The sequence below is a fragment of the Bacillus rossius genome, chromosome 3 (assembly GCF_032445375.1).
Source record: "Bacillus rossius redtenbacheri isolate Brsri chromosome 3, Brsri_v3, whole genome shotgun sequence".
In the NCBI taxonomy this organism is placed as follows: domain Eukaryota; kingdom Metazoa; phylum Arthropoda; class Insecta; order Phasmatodea; family Bacillidae; genus Bacillus; species Bacillus rossius.
The window spans coordinates 78,103,647-78,123,406 of record NC_086332.1 but is presented as its reverse complement, the minus strand read 5'-3'; the positions used below and the strand labels follow the sequence as shown (position 1 = coordinate 78,123,406).

The window sequence follows — 19,760 nt, the reverse complement described above, 5'->3', positions numbered from 1 at the left end:
TTATACCTTAGTTTTGCTTCTGTCATTGGTTCACTGTTAATATTGAGGATTCAGGGCCAATTAGAGACCCTCACTCATAGAAGTGTCGAATCACAGGCCACCCAGTTGAGACGTCTCACAAGTCAGCAGCCAATGAACAGTTCACATTTGCCCGAGTGTGTAGAGGATATTGGATTCTATCCTGGAGGTCATTGAACCCGCGAATTTTACGGGTCTCTATTAATAATTCATGGGTAGGGGCATGAATTTTTCGCGAATTTTCTTCGAGACTAGCTGAGTGTCACATCGTCTTTGTTTCGTCACATGTCTAATGCCAGGACAGCAATCACAGTGGCAATGTGCGATGGTGCGAGTTGGACGGTTGTTGTCCCGGGGAGGCGTGGCCGCGCGGCGGGGCGGCGCTATTGGCGGGCGGGCGGGGCCCAATGGCGCGACGCGCGGGGGGCGTGGCCCGCCGGGAGATTGTGGGGGGGGGGGGGGGGAGGGAGCGCGAGGACGGCGGTGCGACCAGTGTGACTGCGCACGTGCTCGCGGCCGCATGGAGCCGGCGGCATGGACGCTCCACGCCCTCCGCCGCGGCTGCTGCGGCCCTTCTCCATCGAGTCGCTGATCGCGCCCGAGCGGTCGCCGGCGCCGCACTGCCCGCTGCCCTACCCGCTGCCGCTGCTGGCGTACGGCTCGTGGCTGCTGCCGCCGCCCGCACTCAGCCCCGACTCGGAGGCGTCGCTGTCTCCCGGCGTGGCGCCGCACGACCTGTCGGCGCGCCCGCCCCCAGGTAGCCCCGCCCATCAGTCTCATGCCACTCTGTATCTTATAGTTAGAGTACCGTGAAATTGGCGGGTTCAATGACATCCAGGATAGACTCCAATATCCTCTACACACTCCGGCAAATGCCAACTGTTCATTGGCTGCTGACTTGTGAGTCGTCTCGACTGGGTGGCCTGTGATTCGACACTTCTATGGGTGAGGGTCTCTAATTGGCCCTCAATCCTCCAGATTAACAGTGAACCAATGACAGAAGCAGCACTAAGGTATAATTATTTTAATTTTAGCATAACACGAAATGAATCCGCGAAATTCACGGGTCTCTACTTATAATTAGAGTCCCGAAAATTTCGCGGATTCCTCTGGCCTCAGGATAGAATTCAAAGTTATAGGTGTGCTCGACCCATGTTTACTTTCCCATTGGTAGGGACAGGAAAAATTCGCGGATTCATTTCGTGTTATGCCAAAATTCAAATAATATTATCTTAGTGCTGCTTCTGTCATTGGTTATCTGTTAATCTGGAGGACTGAGGGCCAATTAGAGAACCTCACTTATAGAAGTGTCGAATCACAGGCCACCCAGTCGAGACGACTCACAAGTCAGCAGCCAATGAACAGTCGGCGTTTGCCCGAGTGTGTAGAGGATATTGGAGTCTATCCTGGAGGTAATTGAACCCGCGATTTTTCCGGGTCTCTACTTATAATTAGAGCCCCGGAAATTTCGCGGATTCCTCTGGCATCATCGGGATAGAATTCAAAGTTATAGGTGTGCTCGACCCATGTTTACTTTCCCGTTGGTTGATTTCTTAGCGAGAACATTTTTATCCTTGTTATTTGGCACTACCTGATTCGCTTACTTCTCTCCTAGCTGGGCATCGTTGGCTCGCGGTCGTAGATGGGGCGTGTCCAGATAACTGCGGTCCAATCATGAACACAGTGCGACAGTGTGGAGGTTTGCATTCTAGCTTGCGACTGAATGAATGCGCGAAAATTCCGTGGCTCTACTTATAATAGGGGGAAACGTATTTTTTTTAATGTGGTCGCTCATTAACCTGCAGTGTTAGTGATTAGCGGCCGTCTGCAAGAGAAGAAGCCATTGCCCCATTTGGCCGGACCATTCAGAAAGCGTTTGCTTCAGCACTGGATGGCTGACAGCAGACATGTAGGCTACCTGACATAAATCCAGCCACCTACGAAACACAGACAATGCCAAAAAGTTTCATCACATAGCTGGTCTGGAAATATTTTCGCCAAAAATACATGGCCTTAGTTATGAAGCCGCCTTTAGGTTGACCGGTATCATTTGATGAATTTTTTTGCAAGTGGTTGGTTTGACAATCATTCAAGCAGAAGCAAAGGTAAAACATTTCAACTTTTCAAATGTACTTTTCTGTCGCATGCATCTCGCTGAATTCACGTGCTTTGAGCAGGGACAGGAACAATGCGCGGGTTCAACGACCCCTAGGAAGAGACTCGTTGATCCACAGTACTGTGAGCCAATAGCAGAAGTAGCGCAAAGGTGTACCTAATTGTTTGAATTCTAGCTTGCAGCGAAATTAATCCGTGAATTTTTTCCGGCCTCCAGCTTTTAATCAATTAGGGCGTGCATATTTCGCGAAAAGATTCCGAAACTAGCTAACAGTTATAACACTGTGGCATGGTCTGTGTTTCGTAGTTGGGTAGGTTTATCTCGGTTACATGTCGATTGTCACAACGCCAATCACAGTAACTCAGTGCGGGAGCGAACGCGTCTTGATTTGATCGGTCAAGCAAGGCAGTGGCTTCTCTCGTAGGCGGCCGCCAATCACCAGGAAGACACCTCTGGCGCGGGTATACCTTGTTGCAGTCTAATAGGCGTTCAGTTTTTTTCCGTGAAAAATGCCTGCCCCTATTAATTATAAATCATAAACGGCAGGGACTTGCTAATTTAGTTGTCTTGTTTGGCGACAGTCTAGAAGTATATTTTAATGGTCAGTCATTGTTTTGTGGATTATTCGACACGACTACAGAAGGTACTAGAAGCCAATACCTATAGAAGCACGAGAATTTCGCGGACTCATTTCGGCAGCAAATTAGACTCTAAACTCATAGGCCTATAGCTACAACTCTGCACTTTAACCCATTCACTGTAGTGTATGATTTCTATCCCAATAACAAGTTGACTTTATACAAACTTCCAGTTGACATAATCGTTAACTATATGATAGTTCATTTACTTATTATTTTTAATATTTAATAATATTAGAACAATACATATGTTGTATTATTATAACTCGGTATATTTTATGATTTTTAATTATACTTATGAACAAAACATTAGCTTAGTTCAAATTAAAAATATTAGCTAAACATTTAGGTTAGTAAAAATAAAGTGTTACTGAAAGGGATAAATGATTGGACTACAGCTGTCTTTACATGCCTTGGACAACCATAGGCCAATGACAAACACAGGAGTAAACCCATCTGATTTTGGTATTGGACAGTGAGCACACCTAAGTGACTTTTATTGTGTAAGTACATCATGGTTGAGTCTAGCCTGGCGGGAAAAGATTGCGAAATAACCGTGGATCTTCCAATAAATTTTTTTTTCGAAAAATGTGTGACATTGTGGTAAGCGACCAGGGTACATGGCGCAATACGGCGTTAGTTATCAAAAAATTACACCTTCCTGATGGTCCTACAGGAATTTGGAGTCCACCCTGTACGTGTCATCCAGGTCTCTATAAAAAAATATAGAGGACATATTCGCTGCTTCAATGTACTCTATAGGTTTCTGCATGTACTCGCCAAATCCCCTTTTCTTATTGCACTGTTATAAATTACAGTCACTTCACCGACTTTTCAACCAAAAAAGCTCCTAAAATATACGACTGTTTAACAGGAAGGGTTTCAAGTTCTGTGCTATGTTTTTAACTGGGTAAACAAACACGGGGAGGGGAAAAGGGTATTTTTCCTGAGGGCTTAACAATTTTTTCAAAGGTTTTGTTAAAAATGTCAAATGATTCTTGTGAGTTTACGCTTGATGTTAGTAATCTCAATACTTACCCGTAAATCTGCAAAAATACCCTTTAATTTACGAAGACCCCTGGATAATCGGTAATCACTCTTCTTCGTACATCTATGATGACTCGCTCACTTGTGAGCTCTCGCGAGTGGGTAGTTCGTATTTCAGGCATTACGTTGACAATCTCTCATCGGCCGAAGAATCATTCACGTGAACAGCGAGCCAGTAGCACACAAGTAGGTAACTCCAAGTAGGTAGGGCTATTTAAATGTTAGATTACAGTGAAATGAATCCTGTGAATTTCGTATTTAATTACGTTTAGCGACAATATATTCGAAGTTTCACTGTGCAAATATTGCAAATAAGGTTTTTTGCAAATATTATCACAAAAATACGCATGTGCTATACACACGCTATTATATATGTAGTTAAACATGCCTGGCGAGTGGTCATGACAAAAATTTAATGTTTGACTAATTTCGCTGTAGTCACTGATTAAAATTACTTTTTCTGTGTTTTTCACTTGTAGAACATGCATGGGTAGGTATAAATATTGCTTCGATGCTTGGTTGAATTAAAATATACTTATATCTCGGTAACAATATTTGCAAATAGCAGCAAATAAAACTTCTCGTGTGAGGCTGAGCCTTAACAAATAAAACCTGTAGACTTGTGTGCGTTTCTTTCCGTCGGGTTTCTGAAGCACGTTTATGTGGCATGCCGTAAAGAACTCGATTCGATGGCAATAGCCCACATTTATCTCTTTGGAACGTGGATTACAAGTGTTTCGAGTAGAAGAGGAAGACGGTGTTCCAAACATACGGTAAACAAGACAGTTTACCGTCTGCAGAGTGTTTACGAGATTGTGGAGTTCACCGGGGCGGTCAAACACACCGCGAATTTTCGAGGTGGAGAAGTACTTACCTGTTGAGTATAAAAAATTATCACGTTTTTCCTTGCGTCTTCATTTGAATAAAAATACATATAAAAATATATATATATGCCTATATAGCCTATATAAAACTACGCATTGTGAGTTAGTGTATTTTTTACATTACTGTCGAGTAATTCAGAAAAATATAGGTATTCAGTTTGTGTAGTTTTACACATTTCTTGTTCAAAAATGCCACTACATCGTGTAACTTTACACCAAATAGTATAGGTTTATATTCTAAAAAATTAACATGGGTGTAAAAAAATACACAGTTGCCGTGTCAATTAACGATTCTAATGGTTTTACATCCACAATCTTCTAAAAATTTCATTAATATAAAGTAAAATAACACGTTATGTCGTGGTAATAATACACAAACTGTGTATGTGTTTTTTTACACAAACAGTATTGTATTTTTAAACACTATTAGAAAGTGTATATCTTTTTATCCTTTTGCAAATTTACCATAATATCATGTGATTTCACACCAAAAGTAGGTTAACATTCTAAAAAATCAACATCAGTGTAAAAAATACACAGTTGCAGTGTAAATGAAAAGTTCTTTTAAAAATTTTACTTATATCCATGGTTACCCTATTATTTCGTGAAATTACTAAATATATTACTACCGGGCTACACGTTACTGCAAAGTTAGTTCTACTGTGTGGCTCATTTCCGAGAAAACATTTACTATGAAAAGCAGCCCGACGAAACAAATACCTATATTTGTACGGTTTAACACAGTTTCAATTTAAATAGGGTTGTTAACGTTCTGCCTATTGTATGTTTGGTGAACTACAGTAGTTTTCATGCTTTGTTACGAGTTGCGTCTTCGCGTTCTTACGTTTCTTGCGAAGTGCGTAAACGTGTACATAATCAAAATTTCACCTTAAATTTACGAAAAATCAGTGAAATTTATGAAAAATCAGATCATCTAGAGGTCTAGGTCTTCGCTAATATTTACATAGGCTATATCTTAGTAAGCCTACGGGTATATTCACAAGAGTCATACTGGGGTATTAACAAAACTCTCAACATTTTGATTATGTCTTCATTGAAAAACACTTATTTCTTTCTGTTTACAATATAACATAGAACACGTAATTCGGCATGGTTTATAAGAATATCGAGTAGCCTACATACAACTAACATATGCATATAACTTCAAGTAAACAACACATACAGCTAAACAATGCTGTATTTTGACTTTCGGGTTCTATTTTTTTCGGTATTTAAACAGGGTAAACACAGACTTGGAGGAAATTATTGTTTTTCCTTTTTGAAGTAGTATTACCCAGTTTTTGAATGTTTTGCTTATATAGCCTACCAAGATTTTTCTTGTGGATTCGTGTTTAAAGTAAGTGAACCTAATAGGTAATCGTAAGTTTACGTATATTCCTGGATAATTTGTAACCAACGTTCTTCGTAAGTTTAAGGTGAAAATTTTTAATAGTGTGGAAGTAGACGGGAACATTTTTGAACATATTGTGTAAGCTTGTTAAGCGTCATTCTATTGCTCAGCTGTAAACAATACAGTCTGAATATACGTAACTGTATTTACCTTTGAATGGGTTATTTTTGTATTTTATAACGTTTAGGTTTAGGCTACCTATACTCTGTAAATACTAGGAATAGAATGAACAGTTGTTTGCTCCAAAAGGGACGAGGAATAATTTATAATTTATGTGAGCGGCGGTACATAGGTACAACTAACGAAGACACTTTTGCTGGTGCGAGGCGCTTTCTTCGTTTGAGAGTACGTAAGATAACTGCTCTCTTACAGTGTAGATATTGTCCTGGATTTTCAACACTAAATAGTTATTTGTTTGTTCATTGGATATGTCTGAAACAATTTTCCCCCAATATTTTCAAGTATAAACATTTCTGCACTGTACATTTTTTTTCACATTAAATTTATGAAAACCTCTTGTTGCAAATTATTGAGGGATCTTCACAATTTACGGATTTACCGTAGATTTACGGGCACTGAAATTACTGATTAAATAAGAACCTCGTAGTAGTCATCTAGGCATAAAAGGCAACCATCAACAAATTGGTAGCCTATGTCTACAACAAAAAAACCACATGCTTAATCATCCAGCATGAAACAGAACACAGTCTCACAATTTGGAGTCCGGTGCAGTTTCATTGAAGATACGTAGTTTTCTGGGACTACGAGGAAACATTTTTTTAGGCTTATCCTTCAGTGCAAATTCGGTCAATTTACTGTCATGTCAAACAGTTTATTTAGGTACTAAATCTGGAAGACATCAGATGCATAAGTGCTTCAAGCTTTTATCGTTGCGCTAAGCCGCAAAATGATATAGCCTGGGCCTAGTCGGCGCATAAACCTCACATGATGGCGAGCCGCCAGAGAACAGACTTACGCTGGTCCACTGTCTTATTTCGTGCGGAGGCGATCTCAAAATAGCACCACTATAATTATTTAAATTATCATTTTGAAAACTAGTTCGAGGACAAAAAATTTCTTTCCTTGAATTTTATTTTAATGTATAGCTAATAAAGCAAATTAAGTGTTCGTTTATAAAGATCTTTGAATTTTCTTGCCATGGGAGATATAACAAAAAAAATTATGGACACAAGTCATTTATGGTTTACACTGATTTTCACGGGAAAAAGGTAAATACACAAGAAAAAGATAAATACATGAAAACACTAAGAACAAGCAAGTATCAGCTGATGTCAAGTGTTACCCACCTAGACAACACAGTAGGAAAAAAATTACAGCACAGCAAGAAAAGTAAATCCAAAAACCAAAAAACCTTGGGCAACACAGTGATGCACAGACGAAACCAGATAATATGGTCAATCCAACTATGGCGAAAACAAATAGTAGTGATAACAAATTTCGCTACATCGTGGAAACTAATTTTTTTTTTGCCAACACTGTCTGTTTGGTTGGGTCTTAATTGACAAACCCATTTTGTAGCTAAAGCAACGTTATATTTTATCACAATTCCACAAAATTAAATCATTTCATTGGTTGTTTAGAGATGGAATTATTCTGAAGCGAAGAGGTAAATCACCCCTGTTAATTATTAGCTTGTGTGAAAACTGTAGGTGGTTATACTTTTCTCTACATAAAAAAAAGTCACTGAAAAATCCTTTAGGACTATGAGAAGGGCAATAAGCCTAACTACATCCTCTTTACACTTTAAAACGGTTTTCTGGTAGCGAAATTAATTTTTATGTATTTTTTTAAATTTTTAGTTTTCTTAATGTCTTGCGTTTTAAATTAAAAAATAAATTTGGGTTCTAAACAGTAGTTTGATTTCAGAATAAACGCGTTGTGGTTGGAGGGAGATCTCGTTTGATCATTTATTGTTTAGTTTTTGTATTTTTTTAATGTGTAATATCTTAGCTCTCGGTATACCTACGGCATTCGGTAGGAGTAATTTCGTGAATAGAACGAGAGCATGGAAAGGAAATGTGTAACAACGGTGCTGCCATCTGGGGTGGATATCACGAACTTAAGTTCAAAAAGCCAAACGAAAACTTAAAAGCAATAACTGTTTGATGAATTTAAAAAAAATTGGGCAGTATTTTAATCAAATTCCTTGTCGGGTTTTAGTATTTTTTTCAAGTCTTTTTCGGTTTTATCGGAGTTTTTTCATTATATAGTTTAAAATTTTGGTCTGCAAATTGAATGATTCGATAGTCAACGTAGCTACTCCTAAAGTGAATTCTAGTGGCGGATGCGGAAGCTAAGTGTGATTTACGTCCAGAAATGTAGTTAAAAACCCAATTCTCGTATATTTATCACACTCGGAGTTATTTTAATGAATTCTTCGTTAAATTTCGAGTTAGAATTACGTATTAACTTATAAGTGTATTGGCAACATGAGAACACATGAATTTTCTCGTTACCGAGGTTAAATGTTACGCATCTCTGACAAGTATTAAAAGACTCGTTCACATTTTTTTTAACAGTTTAACGCATACATGGATAGAACTAACGTATTATCTATTGTATAGCCGACACAAAATTTTTACAGTCGTTACCGAACAACTGAAAGAATCTACGAACCATGTAATATCAGGCTAATCTAGCACTGCTATAATATCTACGCCTAATTTATGGTTTCTTGTGTTAAAGCCCTTTCAGTGGTTTTGAATGTAATACCTAGAGGCTTACAATTTTTCGCCAAAATAAAATCTGATCACTCATTAGAATCAATAAGTTGTAGGCCTACATGAGCTAGCAATTTTTCTCTTGTAATTAGCGGCCGTCTACAAGAAAAACAATTGCCCTATTTGCCCGCCCAGTTAGGACGCGTTTACTTCCGCACTGGATGTCTATGATTGGTGTGCTGACAGTAGACATACACCTGAAGTAAACCCAGCCAACCACGAAACATAGAAGATGCTAAAAAGTTTTAAATCACAGCTGGTCTCTAAATATTTTCATGAAAAATGCATGATTAGTAATACTTAACATGTGCCGCTTTAAGAGTAGCTAATGCAATATTTAGGGAATTGTCATGGCATTTTTGTAACAATGCTTATTGAAAGTGTATTTCTAACAAAACTGAAGTATCGCTTTCAATTTATAGATTTTTTTGTATACGTTACTTGTTATTTGTGATTAAAACATCCATCAATAATTAAAGACATATGCATATAAAGGTGTGATTTGTAACCTAACGTACGTTTTTATGGCATTTAGACCTATTAAGTAAGTACTGCAGTTTGAAATTGAAACATGTATTTCTTTTAGTGCTCTAACCACTACTTAAATAGCTATAGTTTAATTTTAACTTAGAATGGTTCCTCCGCTACATTACCACAATATGTAATGTGATATTTAGCTGATAAGTAGGAAGAGGTATTTTATGCGAAAAAAACGCTAATTAGACTGCAACTAGGCATGTACGTGCCCGCAGTTCCTTCCTTGTGATTGGCGGTCTTCTGCATTAGGACATTGCCTTACATGGTCCGGGCCATTCAGGACTTATGTTCTTCCGCGCTAAATTACTATCATTTATGTGCCGACAGTAGACATGCACTTGAAAGAAACTCAGCCAATCACGAACTACAGTGCTTTAACACACCTTTATAGTCTCGAAATATTTTTGCGTGAAATACACACACTTACTGGTAAGTCCACGCCATAACAAACTGTTTAGCAAACTCAGGTTTTCAGGAAAGCCAAAACGGTTGTAAAACGCTTATCACTGTTGAAATAAAGAACGAAGTCACACTAAATAATTAAGCTTGTGTGATGGCTGGGGACCGGAATAATTCGCAAATTCCTTTTGCGATAGGTAGAGACACGGAAAATTCGCGGGTTCATTTCGTGTTATACTAAAATTCAAATAATTATACCTTAGTGCTGCTTCTGTCATTGGTTCACTGTTAATCTGGAGGACTGAGGGCCAATTAGAGAACCTCAATCATAGAAGTGTCGAATCACAGGCCACCCAGTCGAGACGACTCACAAGTCAGCAGCCAATGAACAGTTGGCATTTGCCCGAGTGTGTAGAGGATATTGGAGTCTATCCTGGAGGTCATTGAACCCGCGAATTTTCCGGGTCTCTAGCGATAGGCTAAAATAAAATAAAAAAAGCATATCTTTGTACCACTTCTGTGGTTGGCCCATATTTTATCTGGAGAACAACGAGCCAATGAGAAACCCTAAACTAAGAAAGTGCCAAATTACGGTCAACCCAGTTGAAACGTCTCATAGGTCAGCAGCCAATGAACAGGTGAGGTTTGCCCGAGTGTGTAGAGCACTGTGGAGTCTATCCTAGAGGTCACTGAACCCGCGATTTTTTTTCCGTTATCTAGTGATGGCTTATAAAGTTGAAAAAAAAACCTTAACATGATCATAATGTCATAAGTGACATGTAATAAATGCTGTGCCGTTTCATTTTGTTCGCAGTGTTGTAGCCTACGTGATCAGGCCCAATAGCGCGCGTTGCTTGAGGCATGTACCCGCAGGAGTGGACTGTGTGTCTCACAGAGATGTCGTCCCTGTTTATCATGTCATTCTAACTCGGATGAAGTTATCACAGTCTCTATAATTTTCTGTAACGCTGAAAATATATTCGTATATCTGTTTCTACAAAATTTCTTTGGTTATATCTAGAGACCGGGAAGATTCGCCAATAGGATAGACTCCACAATCCTCCACGAACGCGGGCAATTTCATACATCTGCTGATTGGCTACTGACTCGTGGAACCTGTTAACTGGGTTGTTCGTGATTTGATACTTCTTTTGTTGAAGGTTTTTAATCTTACCCAATGTCCTTCAGATTAACTGTGGCGCCCAATCACTGAAGCATCAAAAAGGCAAACGTATTTGGATTCTAACGTATCGCGAAATGATTCCGTGAATTTTCCAGGTCTCCGGTTATATCCCAAAGTAAAACCTTGTAGTCTCACAGAAATATGTTATAAAAATGCCTAACTGCTGAGTTGTATAAGTATAAGAAATATACGCAAATACTATACTTTATTTTTGTTTAGCTCCAGCAAATATTTGGTCAAATCTATAAAAAACATTTATTGCTAGCCTAGTATATGAATTTTTTTTACAACAATTTCTGTTTATAGAAGAATCACGAAAAAAAAAGTTTAACTGTGTACAGTAAAATCACGGGAGATATTTTTACTATTTTCATTGTCTTACATTAGTACCTACTCCAAATTTCCGAACAATTGTTTAGAGGGTAACGTTAAAAAATATGCCTACAGCCAGTTGCATCCTAGCTAACTCTATCACAATATACCTACAGGATAATTCACGAAAATTTACCGCCACTCGCTAGGCTTATTCCTCATATCGTTTGGACAAATCTATATCATATAAATGTGGGCCCTACTCCCAATATTGCCGGGGTAGTTTGACCAATTGGAAATGCCTTACAATGATCAGCTCATTGCGTGTGGGGTTGGATGAATGACTGCACAAACACGTATAATGCATGCCGCTGCAGTAAAAAAACAACCGCGTGCAGACACACGTACTTATGCGTGCGACCGAGTGGGCGGAAGTAGACGGAAACATTTCTGAACATTTTTTTGCAATATTTTTGCACGTGATAATTGTGATTCTCAACTGTAAACAAGACGATCTAATAATACGTCACTGTATTTGCCTTTCAATGGGTTACTACTGTATTCGTCATTTTTCTAATGTTTCGTATTAGGCCTACCTATACTCCAGAAATATTAGTAATATATTCAACATTCGTTTGATACAAAAGGGGTGAGTAATAATTTCTGTGAGCGCTTGTAATTTCTCGTATTTCTACTGGTATTTACAATGCTTCAATGTAACCTAAACGGTATGCCGGCTATAGATTTTTTTGCACCTCGGAAGTGTTTTCGTGGTTCACACCTATTCTCATATGTATTTAATAGGACTTATTGCATACCTCAAATGTACAGAGAATGACTCTAGCTATATTAGGCACAATGTATGTTAGTAAAACAGTACGGTTTATAGGAACCAAATTTTGGGACCCAAAACCCATATATAGGTATTGACAGTTATCTTATGTATGGGTAGTTGGTAACAAACAAATATTGCTAAAATATGATATTAGCAACAGAACTGTGAACTATAACTATGGCTATGCATTTTTCGCGATTGAATCTGAACGCTCATTTGACTGCGCAAGGTGTTTATTTTCCTTGTTATTGGCGGTCGTCTACAACAGAAGTCATTACCCTATTTGACCAGGCCATTCAAGAAGCGTTTGCTTCCATACTGAGTGGCTGTGATTCATGAACCAACAGTGAACATGCACCTGAAAGAAACTCAGCCAATCAAGAAACAGGAGAATTCTTCAGTGTTTTATCTGTTAGCTATAAAGTACGTAAATTTAATTTTGGTGATAACAGCTTCCCATATTTAATGCAACATAACATTTTGACCCTTTTTTTTTATCAAACACGTATTTCATACAAAAACAAAATATTCTCGAATTATAAATAGTCCCTAATTAAGACCCTCTCAGAACAACAGTGTTCTGGTACCTATAGGTACGTAGCTATTATTTGCTACTCTGAAGGAAAAAAAAAAAAAACCAACTTAGTGGCCATCACAAAATATTTTGACAATACGCCTACATATGTTTGCTGTGACGGAAAAATAATTTTGTAGTCTTTCAGTGGCGTAGCGTGGGTGGGGCGGAGGGGGCGGCCCGCCCCGGGCGGCAGCCCACGGGGGCGGGTCGCCGGTGAAGCGGGTTGTGACCTGATCTATGATTCATTCATTACATGTGTCAGACACACTATAATGTTCCATTTTTATCTAAAATTTTGCGCACCAACTATTTTTTAATATTTATTTAAAAGAAAAACTGCGAAATCACTGACAGAGCTCTTTATAACGTTTGTTTGTTTACATACGAACGGCAACATCGCATCACGCCGCGCCGCCCGGCGCGCGCGAGCCGAGTTGAGCGGCACTCCTTATTATGTTAATTACTCATACAAAATCTTTTGTTTCACGCGTCGGCCCGTGTCGATGCCTCTCTTTCGCACTCATTGAATTTAGTACTACGCATTGTACTGTAAAGTTTGACCTTAACCCAGGGCAAACCAAACAACTTCCGCAAACCGGGACACAGTAAAACTCATATATTTCCCCGTACCGCGAGCGCAGGTAAACCCAAAAAAATATTAAAACCCAAACTAATAGCAGGCTTAAAAAATACTAATAAGGTTGCGAACAGTGAGAGGAGGCAGCAAGTTAAAAAGACACAAAATTTATATGACAACATTTAATATATATATATATATATATCATAAAATCGTTTCATCACAAATCGGTGCATCCATCATAAAATACATAACCTATTACTACTTATAAAAAATAGCTATATAATAATACTAAAAAAATACTTTAACAATTCCCCCGAAAAATTATAATTTGATCATATACTTCAGAGCTCCGAAAATTAAATATAATTACCAAAAAGGCATTAAAAATATATAAGAACATAACTCCGCTAGACTATCAAACTTGACTATATTGTCGATTGAACAAGAATTGGCTGCTAATATTGATTTTGACAAAGTTATTTCTGACTTCGCTGCTCATAAGGCCCGTAGAATCCGCTTGTAAAACCGCTCATCCTATTTTAACTTAAATAAAAGGTACCTCATTGTATGTGAAATTTAATTTTAATTAAGCACCTATAGAATGGGGGCGGCAAAATGGGTTTCCCGCCCCAGGCGCCGAGATGGCACGCTACGCCACTGTAGTCTTTAACATTTTTTTATTAATTCTGTTGTTACCAGAAAATATTTTGTAGGGTGCGTGTTTAGACAAAATTTTGTAGCTGCCAAATTACTTTTTTCTTTCTGTGTAGCGATAAGAAACCCGGGAATTTCGCAGGTAATTTGAATAAATGAAACGCCAGTCTTGACGGTACAGTCCTCTGTATGCTTCAGCCGCATTCGCTTCTTCGAGGACTGATTTCTTCATGGGATATATGTATACATTTTTTTAATTTGCAAAGGCAATAGTAGTAGGCGAGTGAAAATTATCCGTGACACAATGATTAAAAGAAAGCCTATGTGTATTGAAGAGATCTGTTACTGTCACGCGTATTCGCGACACGGTAATATTTTTTAAATGGAACATAAATATTCATGTAAAATTACAGATATTTGTAAATTTGTACATTTACTTGAAAACAACTGTATCACTACAAAATAGTGTTCGTAGTAATACTAGGTTCTGATTCTTACCCGGGAATTTATGCTTTATGTTGTCCGAGTATTTACAATTGCTTAAAGTTATTTGTAAACCGTTCCCGAATAGGTTTCCAGTTTTAACTGCGCATATTAATAAGCATAATAAAACAACATAAATTACAATTATTGAATATTCGATTATCTTTCCCATGGTTTAAAAAAATTAATGGTTCAATAAAAGTCAATTAAAATACAAATTTATGCGCCAATTTTCGTAATAAATTTTCAGTATTATCTCGAATAACATACTACATTTATGCAAAAATAACCATAGCCATGTGTTGCACAAAGTTACAATGTCTTTCTCGAGTCCTCGCAGCTACGGTACTTCACTCATAGCGGCGCAGGAAAAGAAAACTGTTTCTGGCCGTCAAACATTTCAACCCACACGTAAACTTAACTCTTCCAAAAAAATGAATGTAATACCAAATTTTTATGGTACGACGAACCATTCAAATGTAAATGATTTCAAAATATTTAATCACAAACTCAAAATTTTAAGTACTGCTAAGTACAAAATTAGGCTATTCCTGCGATGCAGCTAAACATTTGGCAACGTAAAATTTCACAAAAATTTGTCTGAAACCAATAAACTGTCCTGTGGAGAGAGAGAGAGAGAGAGAGAGAGAGAGAGAGAGAGGTAGAGAGAAAATCCCACTGTGTGACATATGCGTAAATTAAGTGTTTACGGATTATTATTGTCACCTAACAAAGAAGTTAAGTTAGAAACTAGCCTGGTTACGTATGTATGAAGTGTTGAGCTTTAGGGAGCTTAGGAAACAGGATTAAAGAAGATAAGAATTTTTTTATTTTTGTGGATTTGGAGTAGAGTGAGTGGGAAGGTAGGACCAGAAACGAGGAAGTTTAGTAGAAATAAGCGAAAGAGGGGAGGTAGCGTGAAAAATCTGGTAAAGCAAAGTAACTGCAGCAGATACTGCTGAAGGTTTTTGCAAGAATATTAAAAGGACCAATTAAAATGAGAACGGTAAGCACAGAAATAAAGATTAATTTGGAAACCAATTGCCAAGAAATAGTTTGTAATACTAAAATAAATATATTGTAACTCTGTACAACACATAGCTATGGTTATTTTACCTATCATAAATGGAATTAGTTTTTAGCGATAATAATGTTGTGATAATATTTTATATAAAATTTATAACATATTTTAATTCATGTTTTATTCAAGCATATTTTTTAAAACCATGTAAAAAATAATTGAATATTAAATAACTGTACTTTATTTCGTTTATTATGCTTATTTATGTGCGAAGATAATACTGGAAAGTTATTCAAGGAACGGTTTACAAATAAGATTAAACTATCAGAGGTACTGGGACGACATAAAGCATAAATGTCCGGGTAAGAATCCCAACCTAGTATTACTGCGTACACTATTTTGTATTAATAGCCTACATTTGTTTTCATGTACCTAAACGTAAAAATGTACTAATATCTGTAATTTTACATGAGTATTTATTTTATATTTACAAAAAAAATTACAGTGTGGGAATGAAAATGTTCTAATTAGTTGACAAAATAAAACTGTAGGGAAAAATGTGAAGAAACAATGATTTCAACTGAAGACAGAGCTGTATGGACTGGCCAGGCCAAACAGCCTGTAGGCTATTGGAAGATTCCAGGTGGAGCATGTGGTGGTAGAAATAAAGCCAAAGGAACAACACGGTTGCAAGGAAAATATATGTAAAATGTATCTTTACAAAATATTGATGATAAAATCCACTCAATGCTTTCTTATGGACAGTAAATAGGTCTTTTTAATGCGGCGTAACAGATGTACCCCTCTCGTCTATAATCCGGCTTTACGCTACCCACAAGCGCCCGAAAGACCAAGGTGGCCAAAACCTCCTAAATTGAAAAGTATACTCATGGAGTTTTGACAAGCGGGTTGGGTGGGGAAGTGATTGTTGCACTATAGCCCGGAAGGAGACGGTCATGCTCATTTCACCAGGCTCGATACTTCAGTTCAAAGTTGGGTTTCGTTTAGCGTGCACGAGCCGTGCGAGAACATGGTCTACAGCAGAAACCTGCAGTTACTTACCTGAAGTTTAAAATGTTTTATCTCGTGAGTGAATCGAGCAGCAATTTCAATTTTTCAAGATGTATTCAATCTAGGGGCAGGCATTTTTCGCGAAAAGATGTGAACACTTATTCGACTGCAACAAGTTTTACCCGCGCCTGGGGTTTCTTCCTTGTGATTGGCGGCCGTCTGCGAGAGAAGTCGTTGCCTTTTTTGACCGAGCCACTCAGGACGCGTTTACTTCCGCACTGAATCACTGTGATTGGTGTTGTTACAATCGAGTTGTACCTCGGAGAAACTCACCCAATCACGAAACACAGAATGTGCTACAGTGTTTTAACTTTCATGTAGTCTCAAAATCTTTTCGTGAAATCTGCATGGCCCTACTTATGGAGGTATGAAGAAATATTTTTGTATAATTGTGATTAAAAATTAATCTTTATCTACGTGAAAGGTCATTTTCGGTACCCTTGCGAAAAGTATATAACTTCAGAGACTTCATTATTCAAATAGATGAAAAGTAACATATCTTACATGTATAGAAGTCTAGGACTTTAGGTGCGTCTATTATTGTACGGGATTCACAAACATTGAATGCACCTTCCTGCTCCTCTGGCTGCAACGCGTTCGTATGCAGGATGGAGATAGCAAACTATCACGTTTACTATAGGTTCACATTGTTTATGTAAAAGTTATTAATAACTTGTGTCAGGATTTCCTGTGAAGCAGCCTACGTATTTATGATGAATAAACATGTTGCTTGTAACAAAGACATTAAAAGAATTTTACAAAATTTATCACTAAAGTAATCAAGATCCAAAACTATGAAAGATGTTATGAATCGACTTATGGTTACACCCGATCTGTATATTTTAAGTAGCTATCCATAAATTACCACAGAAAATTGCACAGTTTATCCGTGGAAGCTGTAGAATTCCTAATCTTACCTACAATAATAAGCCAAAGTAATGCAGAAAATAAATATGAATTGGACGAAGATTCTGACGAGGAGATTGTATTCAATTAAGTTAATTCGTAATACTGTAAGTTTTAATGATTTTCTTGCTAAAAAGATTTTTTTAAATATTTATGTATTATTTTTTTAAGTATTTACAAATAAATTTCATCTAATGTGCATTAATATTATCCAACCGTTTTTAAAAAATCAAGCCATTGCATTCAATATTTTCGGTGAATTTTGCCCTTAAACTTGTAAACGGTGTCAAAAATATCCTTTCCCTATTATCTTCTAAACATTCCATAATTCTATCACATTTTCCCACCATATTGGGCCCGCCATTTTCAGTAAAGTATTTTTTTTTCTTTTTAGATTAGAACACACCGATCTCTAAAACCCATGTCAACTAATTTTTGTTGGAATCTAAGTTCATTTGAAGTTTTGTCCACCTATCCGGGATGTCATAACACTGTGGCACCCCATAGCAAACTCTAAACCAATAACAAACCAACAGCAACCGAAATATTGAATATCGAATTAAAGTAATTCTCTCAAAGACAGGTCACTGAACAAATGCTTGATTAGACGCTCAAAACATTGACTGAAATGTACTGTGTGCATTGTGCGAAACAGTTTTAAATGACTGTATTTTATTAAATTGACTATGTTTAACTACAGAGATTCAAACCTATACTTACTGACCATTTCCGCAATGTGTTATTCGTGACAATATGGTGACGGCGAGGTTAAAAAAGTGACCAACTACGTCACAGCATGCCGTCTCCTGACAATTCCCAACTCCATGGTGAGTATGTTCGTTTGAACCTATGGGCCCCACTTAAATAAAATGTTTACCGACTAGTCAGTTACATAATTACACAGCAGTTACGATTTATACCTAATGACTCCTCCACAACTAGAAAGTCTTATTCTATTTATTTGGCAAAATACTAATTATCTATCACCAGTTAAAGCCATGGAGGTATTAGACAATTGAGGCGGTGTCTGTTCTAAAATCGATGTCATTGTGTTTATCAATTGGTAAGCAAAACAAATAATATTAAAGACTAATAAAAGAAGTTGCTTGGTCACCTACAATAGTACGTAACAGCTGTTATCGTGATGACGGCGACTGCAATATCGACCGCAAAGTCGTCTTACGACGCGGCTAGAACTCACAAGCCAAGCAACCACACAGTAAATGGCCATTAAAGCTTGACGATTCTTATAAACTAATAATAGAAGTTGGTTTAAAATCTTGAAAAAAAAAACTCGCTAGAAAAAGGTGTAAAATTGCCGTAATGAGGTGGGTATTGTTAAACAATGACGTTTGCAACATATAAACAAGGAATTAGCAAACAGTGCACATACCCACTCTTTGACTTATCACGGAGTTAGATATTGTCAGAAGACGGCATGCTGGGCCGTAGTTGAAGTCACTTATTAAGCTCACCATCACCATATTGTCTTTCCCAAAACATTGCGGAAATAGTGCTTTGCCACGTCTAATTTTTATTAGTAAGCATGGATGAAAATATTTGTCGTTAAACACAGTCACTTTATAAACTATAGTCATTTTAAACTGTTTCCACGATCCAAGCACTACATTTCAGCCAATGTTTTGGGCATCTATCCAACACGGCGCAGAGCATGAGCTAACAAAAATACCCGTTCCCCGGTTACCATACAATCATGCAGACGTGTTCACCGTCTGCTTCTTACCACCAAGGTCACCGCAGTTCCGTCTCAGGCAGGAACAGCAGTGTCGCAACACACACCAAGTGGCGCATACGGCTTTCTTCCCAACAGAAGTGATGGAAAACACACTAAATGGCGCACACGGCTTTCTTCCCAACACACCAAATGGCGCACACGGCTTTCTTCCCAACAGAAGTGCCGGAAAACACACCAAATGGCACACACGTTTTTATTCCCAACAGAAGTGTCGCAAAACACACCAAGGGGCGCACACGACTTTCTTTCCAACAGAAGTGTCGCAACACACAACAAATGGCACACACGACTGGCACATTACCGTGGTTACAACGTGTCGTAGATATTTGTACGTAGCAATTTCAATGCAGAATTTGTCTTATAGTCGTTTCTAGTGAAATGAAGTAACACATTGCGCTCAATTAAGAGTTTTTATTAAGAATATATATATGGCTTGTATTCAGCTTGTAAAAAATACATGAATCACAAGTTGTAAACACACAAACACACACACCACACTTAGTTGACAGCGTAACACTGTAGGCAAATGTTTACAAAAAAATGTTTTTAACTGGTTGCTGCACATTTTTTTGTTAAGAAGGGGAATATGTC

At 37.8% G+C, this 19,760-nt stretch overlaps 1 protein-coding gene across 1 annotated transcript in view; it reads left to right on the top strand.

Annotated features, from left to right (window-relative positions):
- Positions 1–552: 552 nt before the first annotated feature.
- The window catches only part of LOC134531326 (protein PRRC2A-like), a 35,846-nt gene continuing 16,638 nt past the window's right edge, over positions 553–19,760 (top strand). Inside the window, exon 1 of the mRNA XM_063367020.1 lies at positions 553–775. Within this exon, the coding sequence (XP_063223090.1) occupies positions 553–775 (223 nt within the window). The remainder of the gene's footprint in view (positions 776–19,760) is intronic.